A 12,163-nucleotide genomic window follows, 5' to 3' on the forward strand; every position below is an offset into this window, starting at 1 on the left:
GAAAAACTAACAAAAACATAACAAATATCTTCCAGGGAGAATGCAATCCCAGAATGCACTGCAACAAGCTGAAACCACGGAAGATGAAGAGAGAGAAATGTTAACTGTAGCTCTTATCTAGGTGTAGTTTGTCTATTATTTACATGTGGCTTCTTTTAGGCTCATTAGTCATCAAATCCTCTCGAACTCTTCAGATGTTATGAAGGTTGCAGGTACAGATGTGCAGCTTTTTATCTCACTGAGCACTAGAAATGCTCACAGAGGAGTGTTTCAACTCATCTCAAGTTTATTTCAGTTCTGATGACACCAGGCAGATGTCTATGCAAGGCAACTCGCTGCGTCTCCAAACAGAGCCATAAAACATAAGAGTGAATCAATGACACTCTTCTAATCCTTGATGCTGCTCCCGATCTGCCCGACGACAGTCTTGAGACACGGACTGACTGAAGACATCGTGTGATCGCAGCACATGTCATGCTTGGGAGCGTGAAACTGCAGGCAAGATGCATGCTGGGATATAAATACGGAGTCACTAACAGACCTCCAGGTTCAGTCAGTCAGAGCGAGACTCATTCATACTGAACACAACCGCGGTGAAGCTCACAGAAACAGACAGCTCTGGATTTAACTGCAAGAACTTTTAGCAGATTAACACGTTTCGAGTTTACAGGCTTTCTTTTAATAGAAAACCATCATGATATTGATGATTTCATCTTGTTCGCATCATTTTGCCTTTCGATGAAAGGTTGTTGAGTCCAAAACACTGGATATTTTTTTAAAGATTTTTTAAAAAATAAATCCTATATATTGACTGTCAGAATGACACGTACAGAGATACATTCAGATATGTACAAACATATTGCAAAATAAAATAAATTCAAAATCTATTAAAAAAAAAAATCTTTAAAAAATAAATCGTTACAAAATATTTATTTTAAAAACATAGCTTCTTTTTTATTATTCATCAAAGTATCCTAAAAAAGTATCACATGTTCTGAAACAATATTAAGCAGCAGAACTGTTTCCAACTTTGATAATGAATCATCATATTAGAATGATTTCTAAAGATCATGTGATAATGATCCGAAAAATTCAGCTTTGCATCACAGAAATAAATGATAATTTAAAGTATAATACATTTAAAATCATTTATTTTAAGTTGTAATAATATATCACAATATTACATTTGTTTTCTATATTTTTGATCAAATAAATGCAGGCTTGAGCAGAAAAACAAAAACATAAAAAATAGTAATGTTTCCAAACTTCTGGTCTGTAATGTGTATATATATATATATATATATATATATATATATATATATATATATATATATATATATATATATATATATAGACACACACACATTAAATAATTATGATTTCTTATATATATAAAAAAAAATATATAAAATAGGTTTTACTTGTGGTTTTTGCTTTATCGAATAAAAATGTAATAAAAATACAGACACACACACACAGACGCACACACACACACACACACACACACACAGCATAAAGCTGAGCTTCACGTGATAGTTTATTCTGACCAAAAAAAATATATAAATTATATTAACTTTTATATTAACTTTTATTTATAATTTTTTTTGTCAGAATAAGCTACATTGTGATGCTGTTATGCTAACTTCACAAGACCAGAATAAAAAGCGGACGAGACTAGAATGAGCCGAGAGAAGCAGTGAGATGGAAATTGCATGTCAGTGCCAGAAGAACGAATACAACTTGATTCTTCTTGTCAGAGGAGTGATTCTACATGAAGAAATGAGCAGACTTCAATACGCCCAACTATAAAACGGTCTCCAGAAGTCAATGTGGTTTGTGTTTACATCATCATCATCTTCTCTTGTCATTTTGACATGCAGTTCCTCTTAAAGCGCCTGACTGTGTCACGACCTCAGTGTAACGCTCGATTATAGCTCAGTCCACGGCAGCGGTCGAAACCCGATCCAGTCTCTCCAAGCATCTGTGCCACAGTCACCTGCCAGCAAACACTCCCTGCATACTTCAGCACACAAAGAGCTGAACACACGCTCCTCTCAAACACCTAATGAAACGTTTCATTCAAACAGCAGCTTTATTGGATGGTACCTTTCCACATTATCCAGGTTCCCGTCCACTCCGAGTCCTCCGATGGTGTAAAGCTTGCCGTCGTACACCACCGTGTTGTGTCGGCAGCGCGGGACTGTCATCCGTGACACCAGATTCCAATTATCCAGCAGGGACATGTAGCACCACACGTCTGCCAGCGTGACTCCAGACTCAATGCCTCCTAAAGAGGGCACAAGCCCAAACAAATGAGTGCTGAAGTCTCCATTTACACCCTCCAACATCACCCTCCATTAATACACAGCTGAAGAAACGACAGAAACACCTACATCAAAAAACAACAGCACAAACATCTCCCTCTCTCTCACGGATTCAGCTTCAGCTGCTTCCAGAAAAGTGTTTCAGTGTCCGTTTCATTTAGTTTTGAGAGACAAACAGATACTTATAAATAAGTCTAATAATATTTGTATAAAATCTAATTAATAACAAATCTCTATAAATCTAATATTTTTTTAATAAATATTTATACTATATAAAATAATAATAATAATGCTACTGTATATGTTTTTTTATTTAGATAAATATGTATTATTATTATTATTATTATTAAATATTTTATTACATACATATATTTTAACTGTACACACACACACATATATACAGACACACACACACACACACAATTTAACTTTTGAGTTTTACATTTAAATTTATAAATTTCTTAAATTGTTAAATACAAATATAATTAATTTTTATAAATATAAACCAATACAATTTAACACTATTTTTTTTATATTTTATACACACACACACACACACACACACACACACACACATATACATATATATATATATATATATATATATATACACTTTTTTTATAAAATGTATTTTATACAAATAAATATTAAATACAACTCTTTATATATTTTTCTGCATTAATGTTTAATTTTTCTGTGCTGTGACAAGCTAAAAACATTAACGAAAGAGTTTAACAGTATTTTGCTAACGCTTTTAAAGTTATGCATGTGGATTTTGTGAGCACTATTAACTTAAAGACCGCACTGAACATTTGTCACAAACCACGACCATTTAAAATAAATTACAGAAGGAAAGTGTCATTTAAAAATGCATATAACAGCAAATAAGACACATGCACTTTTCTTTTTACCATTATATAAAATTAAATCTAAAAAAATCTTGATGTCGATGATGACTCACACACCGCTTCCACTAGCATACTGCCATTACAGCTTTAAAAGCGTCATCTTTCCTGCGCTTTCGATTTTATCATACTTGATTTGTGGGATATTTAACATCATCATCTGACACACAGCCAGTGCTAAAGACAGAGATGAGGATGGTGCCTTCCCATCATCCCTCAGAGCGTGAGCTCCTAAATATAAAAGCAGACACCTGCCGTCTGATTACCTGACAGGTAGATATTATCCCCCGCCGATATGACGGAGAAGAACTCGCGGTTGTAGAAAGGCAGGCTGGCCAGGGGGTACCACTTGTTGTTCTGAGGGTTGAAGCAAGTGACGGCTGTCAGCGAGCGCTGGTTCATACCGATGACCTGCCGCCCCCCCACCAGCACGATCACCTCAGCGACACCTGTGGAGACACACACACACACACACATCACCTGAGCTGGTCACCAAAACCAGCTGACACCCTCATGCCTAAAGTTTGGAATAATTATGATTTCGATTGTTTTTAACCCCTTAACTGTCACTCATATTTTTGAACATTGACTGTGCAGGATCCAAACTTAAATTTGTATAATTCACGAATGAAAACATTTTGTAACATGATATTGATGTCCCATTTACATGGTAATGCAATGTCTGATTTTAAAATGGGTTCTAAAGGATGAATTTTGAGATTTTAAGTTTTCAGTTGATATATAATTTCTAAAACGTGATCGAGAAAAAGGCAACAAAGAAGTCTTGTTTTTTTTAACAAAGGTCAAAACTCCTGTTATAATGTAGATTTTTGAGGGTGAACTCTTGTCATAAATTAGTCTATTACTTTTCCTACATAATTTTTAACAAAAAACATTGATAAAATATATATTTGGGAGTCTTAGACCTTTCCAACGATATATAGTTTGTCAAGATTAGATTAGATTTAATTGTAATATAGTGAAGTAAATGCAGGCGTCTCACACAGAGCGGACGGGTGGCAGTTAACAGGTTAAAAGAAGTCTCTGATGCGAAACAAAGCTGCATTTATTTGATCACGATACAGTCAAAACAGTAGCACTGTGAAATATTACAATAACTGTTTTCTATTTAATATATGATAAACAACAATAAAAAAAACATTGAAATCACTGATTTTAAATCAATTTTAAAGGAAATGAAATAAAAACATTTATTATTTAAAAATAACATTTAAATATTATTTAAAATGGTTTCATTTAGTTTAACTTAATGTATTAAATAATTATATTCTATTCAAATACAAATCTATTTCTATAATGCTTTTTTCTTACAATTCTATAATGATTTTCTGCTCCATTCTCTATTATTGGTGCTCAAATATTAATAATGGTTCTTTTTTTTTACTGCTTAATATTTTTGAAAAAGCTTTTTAGGGGAGGATACTAAAAAGTTTGAAGTAGAAATCTTTCGTAACATTATAAATGGGCTTACTGTCACGTTTTATCAATTTAATGCATCCTTACCGAAATATTTATCTCTCTCTCTTTTAACAAATCTAACTTAGTGTTTTCTAAACCTTCAAATGTTAGTGAAGCAATATAACTGTTTTCAGTATTGACAATAATCAGAAATGTTTCTTGAGAAGCAAATCAGCATTTTAGAATGATTTCTGAAGATCATGTGACACTGAAGACGGAGGAATGATGCTGAAAATACAGCTGTGCATCATAGGAATATAATTCGTTTACTATATATTTAGATAGAAAACAGTTATTTAAAATGTTTATAATATTTAGCAATATTAGCAATTTTACTGTATTTTGTATTTATCACATAAATGTACCTTTGGTGAGCAGAAGTGTCACAAAAACATTAAAATATCTTAATTCCAAACTTTTGATGTTCAACAACCCAACAACACATTTTTTTTCTTTCAGAACAAAATTATCTACAAACAGAAGCTGTTTTCTGATCAATTATGAATGTGTTTTCCTCTCTATAATACATGAAGTCTCAATGCCGACTGCTTGTGTCACATCACAGGCTTTTCATTCTGGAATTCATTTTAATCCGACACACACACACACACACACACACACGCACACACACACACACACACACACACACACACGCACACACACGCACACACACACGCACACGCACACACACACACACACACGCACACACACACGCACACACACACGCACACACACACACGCACGCACACCCACGCATACACACGAACACACACACACAAAGAAAAGAAAATGGAGAAAAGAATATCACAAAGGGGTAGCAAGAAAACATTTCATATGAAAAAGGGATATAACAAGGGGAAAAAAATGACAATTTTGGAGAGAGAACAAATATTCCCTTCTGAAAATGAGGCGTGACTCAACAAAGCGCCAGAAAAGACCCAGAACACTATCAGTAAAGTCTGCTTTGACAAAAATACACAAGTATATTTCTATTTAAGCAAAAGTAAAGATTCCCTGGCATGAAAAAGGCTCAGGCTCCATTATTCTATACAAACTGAAAGTAAAGTACCCAACACGATCTTATCATCCGAATTAAAATTCATGACATACATCATCGAAAAAAGAATGAATAAATAAAAGAAACAGCGGATCGGGGCAGAAAGGGTCAGGCCTCTGTAACGGCAGAAAATTAAATGTCATTGTTCGTATCTTAAAAAATGAGAAATACTCTTGGCTTTGATTTCAAGTGCTTCTGAAATACAAAAATGAATTATCTCTGGGGAATTTATTGTCTCTGCATACTTCTTTTCAATACAGTTAGTTATTCAATAAAATGAATAAAGACTGTAATGCAATCTTAATGCATGCATAAATTGAATGCATATAAATATTTAATTTAAAAAAGATGTTTGTATAATACAGATATTTTGTATTATATATATATATATATATATATATACATTTATTTGCTACATATTTTTGTAATATATGTAATACATCAATAAATGATGCAGCACTTAATGCATATAAAAAAAAGTAAAAAAAAAAAAAAGACGTTTGTGCAGTTATTTTGAATAAAGGTGATATATATATATATATATATATATATATATATATATATATATATATATATATATATATATATATATATATATATATATATATATATATATATATATATATATATATATATATATTATAAAATAATGTCACACATACACACATACATTTTTATGACAAAATACTATTACTAATACTATTCCTGCTCAAGCTCTGGTTCAGAGAAGAAGAAAAAGCATCTGATTGGCATGAACATCTGTTCGTGTGGCAGCTCTCTCAGCCGCACGACTGCGGGTTGTGTTCCCACTTCACACCAGTGCAGCTTCCTGTTATGAGGGCCCCCCCAAACAAAACCCCCTTCCCACAAACCCTCACTACATTACAGCAGCAGCAGCATCAATCACACGACACACGACAGACATCAACCGCAGCACAGCGTCCTCCAGCCGGCACCTGACCGCAGCAACACTTCTACTTACACGAGGCGTAAACCAAGGTTTGTTACCACATTCTAATTCAATTTTCATATTTTAATTATCATTAAAACTGTATTTGATTATCATGATTTGAAAAACTCCCAGTAATTATTCATTAAAGTTGGTAAGAGTCAAAAGTCAATATATGACTGAAAGCAGAGAGTGGGAGACATTATATGAAAGAATGTATGATTTCTATGAATGCATAACGAGGAACCAACTGTCCTCAGAAAATATTCAGTGACATTTGCTTTTCATCTGCCCTCCGTGTGAGTAAGGAATAATTGATGATGGGCTGTTGAATTATCAGAAAATAATGCACACGGTGTGTGTGTTTGTAAGGGACAGAGAGAGCGGGAGAAAACGAGTATGTGCTTTCTGTACATTAAATGTCATTTTGTGTCAAAAACATGAAAGGAATTTGTTTTTATCTCAATGTTTACTATATTTATTAGCTTGGTCAGCGTCATTTTGGGTTTTGTTTCTTTTGCGGCTGTAGACTATAAGGATCTTTAAAAATCACAGAAATCATTTTGTGAAGTGATACTGTATGGAGATGTAATGCAGTCAAGACCTGCCTGGAACTACTTTAGCCGTGCGCTTCCCTGAAAATAATTGCACACCTTAGAACATACGTCAGCCAATCAGATTCAAGCATTCAACAGCACCGTAGTATAACACCCAATAAACAAATGTGCCAGCTTTGTTTACAGAGGTTCCTGTAGAAATGGTTTAATTTCAGTATTAAGGATAAGCGCCACCTGCTGGCACACAGTGGATTTACATCTTCATTCAGTTTGTCTGACATTTTTGTTCAGACCAATGTGAAAATTGTAAGTAATTTTTCTTGTCAATCTTATGCGGAAAAACAAGCTCAACACTTCAGATAATAAGGTATCCCATGTCAAATTTCTTATGGAGCTTATGTATCACTTGACTCATCCTTTACTTAAAAATTACTCAAAGGTGGAAATGTGAGGTGTATCATTTTAGATGTTTTTTTTTCAAAACTTTATTTGAAAATGCAGTATATGTTAGCAGATAACATCTTATGTTTTAAGTCAACCAACCTTTTGTTGGTTTTCAACATAAAACTTAGTATAATGAGTACTTTTTAACACTGATAACCATAACCATTTTGGTCAGTATAATCGTTGTATGAAATTTGGGTAATATCTTAGTTTATTTCCCTATTAACTAGTTGCTTATTATCATGTATATTCCTAGCATATTGGCTTTTTTTCAGTATTATACAAAGCACCTAATCTTACAGTAGGTACTACAACAACTACTTACAAAAGCAAGTTCTCTAAATGTTACGTGCCAATTTTTTTTTTTTTTTATGTCAAAAAATTGCCCAAAACTCACTGTGCCTTAAAACTCGCTGCATAGGCTAAAATTATTCAAAATGGCCAAAAAGTGCAAAAGGTCAAACGCTGCTGTGTTTGAAACATTTGCAGTGTTTGTAATTTTCAGTAGCTTGTTTTCTGCTTTCACACTTTTTTTTTTTTTTTTTGCATTTGAAAAACTTTGCCTTGCTTATTATAAAAGTTGGGATTCAACATTCAACATGTTTGGACTTACCGGGAGGTGTAAACACTGCAACACTTTCATTAAGAACAACCCTATTCAAAGCATCAACAAAAGATGTTTAAAAAAAAAAACGATTGTTGAATATAATAATGCATGTTAAAGCCCTGTGGTCGGCGGTGAACTGGGTCGATGGGTGTGATAATCTCAACAAAGCTTGCCTTGAGTACACACAGGTGAAATTAACCCACTGGCTAAAGCTCAGTTATAAGAGGCACCTGTGCGCCGACTGCTGCGGATGACGCATGCTTTTAGCTCTCTGACAGCACTGTGGCTCTATTCCAGACGCTCCGCTCACCAGCGCTCTGTCACACCACATCAGGACGGATATCTATCCAGCAAGCTGCTGCTTCTAAATCTGTGCACTGCATTATTATAAAACAGTGCTGGTTGCTGACTGATCAACACATGCTACAACTAACTATAGAGCATGCAAAAGCAGCTCTAGAGTACAGTGTATCCCTGCACAGCAAATACCAACCTGACTGTACAAGTCAGGAACACATCTAGTGAAATCTGCTCGAATAAAGAAACGGTACACCCAAAAATAAAAAAATCTTAGTTTACTCATCCTCATGCCATTCAACATATATATATGGGTTTGTTTCCTCATCAGACCAGATTTGGAGAAATTGATGGATCCTCAGCAGTGAATGGGTGCCGTCAGAATGAGAGTCCAAACAGCTGATAAAAACATCACAATAATCCACACCACTCCAGTCCACCAGTGAAGACTAAAGCTGCATGTTTGTAAGAAACAAATCCACCATTTAGACATTTCCAACATCAAACTGTTGCTCAAGGCTAAAATATAAGTTCATAATCCATTACAACTCTTCCTCCAGTGAAATAGTGGTTTGGTCTGAATCAGGAGAGAAATCTGCTGTTTACAAGCTCTAAACAAACGCATGGCTGGATTTTGATGTGAAAGACCGTTTTAACCGTAATCAATGGTTTTAAGTCAATTTAAGACATTAACTGATGGACTGCAGTGGTGTGGATTATTGTGATGTTTTTATCAGCTGTTTGGACTCTCATTCTGACGGCGCCCATTCACTGCAGAGGATCGACTGATGCAATGCTACATTTCACCGCAGTGCAGCTCACAAGGGTTCAGAGCAGCACCAGTGTGTCTGATGTTCACCACACGGCTCGTACTATGAGCCATGCTGAACGACGTACCGGCAGACAGTCGCGGGCGAGTTCTGGGCGTCTGCATCTCTTGGCGGGCGTGTGGCAGCATGTGGTAGCGCTTGGCTTCGTTCACCAGGTCTCTGCAGGCCTCTGAAGATTTGATCAGCTCCTCGTTGTCCACCACGTTCAGCAGGTAGCTGGGATGGATGAACGGAAGCCGTACGACTGCCAACAGCTCAGACACATGCTGGATACAGGACAGACGGAGAGGAAACAGAGGATAGAAAGAAAAAAAAAAGAGTGGGAAGAGAGAAAGAAAGAGAAAATGTGAGTTAGCGTTGTGCATTGCACTCTCTTAATTGTGGTAAAATCGCTCCATGCATCGCTGCTTTACTATTTTTAATGACTAACAAAAAATATATATATAGCTTTGGATAATTAAGTTTCAAAAATTCACACAAAAATGTATAATGTTGCATTTGGGTGTACAAATAATTAATAATAAAATAATTAAAATAAGTATTTAAAATGAAATGAAAAGGGTAATTAAATTAAATACATTTCTTTAATGAAATTTATATAACATTTAAAAAAATCATTTAAACTATGAATGAATACATAAAATAAATGAATAAATTAAAAACAAATAAATACATGAATAAATTAATGTTATGTTTAATACAATAATATTGATAAATTAAACAATTTCATTACAACTGATTATGAATAAATAAATGAATTAATTAAATAAATAACAAATAAAATGAAAATGTATTAAATAATAAACACTATTTTAATTGAAATAACATTTGAAATATAGGGATATTTATAATTTATTTATAATATGAATTTATAATAAAAAACATTAATATAAATAAAATATTATAAATTAGTAAATTAATGAATGAATAAAATGAAATGATAAATTAAAAATTAAAAAATGAACGAACGACTGAATTAAAGAGCAAACAAACAAATAAATAATGTATAATGAAATCAAAGTGAACAGACACGTGTTATATGCATGTATCTGGTAGATCTGTTAAACACACACATTGTTATGCCTCTGGTCAACACTCACACCATGATCCCGAGTGTTATCAGAGCTGGTCAGTTTTTATTCGTTTGATAACAGCCGTGTGAACAGCCTGACATACAGGTGATCCTTTCCAAACGCTGCTTTTTTTGGGGCTCGATCAACAGCAGGTTTCCATTGTGATCAATCCCAGCGTGCCAGCGCTCCTTGTCCACTATTTCTCCAGCGGGAATGTCAACACAAAAAGACACGGACATCAGCCAGTGCTCTCTCACGCAGATTCATTTCAAAAGGACCATTAGTTTCGAACAAACCGCATCTGCACGCCAGAACGGGCAAAATTTCCAAGCAGAAAAGAAGAAAGGTCAGTGATTTACTGGCGGCACTGGTGGCATTTTACTAAAGTCCCCAGTGAGACTGGGAAAATCGGCACCACCACTTTCAGATAGTTTATCAAGCTGGCATTTCAGGTAGGAACTCTAAACCAGTCGTCGTGTGAGAACGGATCAAAAAAATGAAAAATGGTATCTGAAAGAGACGTTTCTAGCAATCTAGAGCCAGCATGGCGGCCGAAGAAATCCCTCAGGATTACAAGCATTCCCTCCACTTCTCAGGCAATCAAGACTTATCGACTGAATGATCTAGGAATCCAAATGCAGCTCCGCTCACCACTCGCCTGAGCCTATCTGCAATAATGTCATGCCATGAGGGAGCCAGACTATGGCACGCTGAATACCAGATTAAGACAGCACAACCACAGCTTTACTGGGCCAAAAGACTGACGGAGGAATCATCAAACACAACGTTCAGCAGCCCAATAGATGGATGCTGCGAAATGATGTTAAAACATAAACGCAAGCTCAGAAAACATGGATGCTTTCAGTGCTAACATATCTGAGCTGTAGTAAAGATTGCAATCGGATGAGATAAAATGCATGCATTAGCCTCTTTTTCACTTTTTCGACAATCACAGAAAGATACAACAGAACGAAGAGCGAATGATCCACATTGGATGTGAGATTCATGCTGGACTTGTGATGGGAAATGTGGTTTTGTTGTTCAAAACTGTTGCATCGCTTCTACACCAACAAAATCTCTGGAGATTGCAGATGCATTTAGTTCAAAATAAAGGTCTTTTAACAGACGGATGGATTCATTCTAAGCTTTGGATGGTATTTCACAGAACCCAGCTGTTCTGTACATATATTCACATGCCTTCAATATAAACAATGTCACACAAATGATTTAAAGCAAGAAAAAGCTAGATTTATATAGTAGGCTAGGTTTCATACAGAATGGCAATTCGACTGGCATAGGCATAATGATATTAATAAAAAATTAAATAAAAGTCATGTGAATAAAAAAAATTAAAGAATGCAAAATAAAAAGTTTATCATAAATGTTTTAATTGAACAATTAGTTACTTAGAAAATCTATAATGAAATGTTACAATGAAATAAAACCAAATAAATCCAACTTAAAATTTAAATTAATTAATCATAAGTTGAATGTATACATAAAAATGATATAAAATAAATAATTGTATTTTAAGAAAGAAAGAAACAAAGAAAGGTTTGTAAGGTTTGGAAATACTGTGCATTTAGTTGAAAACAAAAGGACTAATAACAGATTATTCATTTTAGGTTTGGATGGTATTTT

At 34.5% G+C, this 12,163-nt stretch overlaps 1 protein-coding gene across 2 annotated transcripts in view; it reads right to left on the reverse strand.

The window, feature by feature from the left end:
- Positions 1–12,163, reverse strand: part of LOC113071775 (kelch-like protein 29) — a 99,802-nt gene that overhangs the window by 24,736 nt on the left and 62,903 nt on the right. For both annotated transcript variants that reach the window (XM_026245078.1, XM_026245079.1), the window contains exons 9-11: positions 9,517–9,715; positions 3,496–3,678; positions 2,107–2,287 (exon numbers count right to left, since the gene is read on the reverse strand). In XM_026245078.1, the coding sequence (XP_026100863.1) occupies positions 2,107–2,287; positions 3,496–3,678; positions 9,517–9,715 (563 nt within the window). The remainder of the gene's footprint in view (positions 1–2,106; positions 2,288–3,495; positions 3,679–9,516; positions 9,716–12,163) is intronic.

Source organism: Carassius auratus, unplaced genomic scaffold, assembly GCF_003368295.1.
Source record: "Carassius auratus strain Wakin unplaced genomic scaffold, ASM336829v1 scaf_tig00008123, whole genome shotgun sequence".
NCBI classification, from domain to species: Eukaryota; Metazoa; Chordata; class Actinopteri; order Cypriniformes; family Cyprinidae; genus Carassius; species Carassius auratus.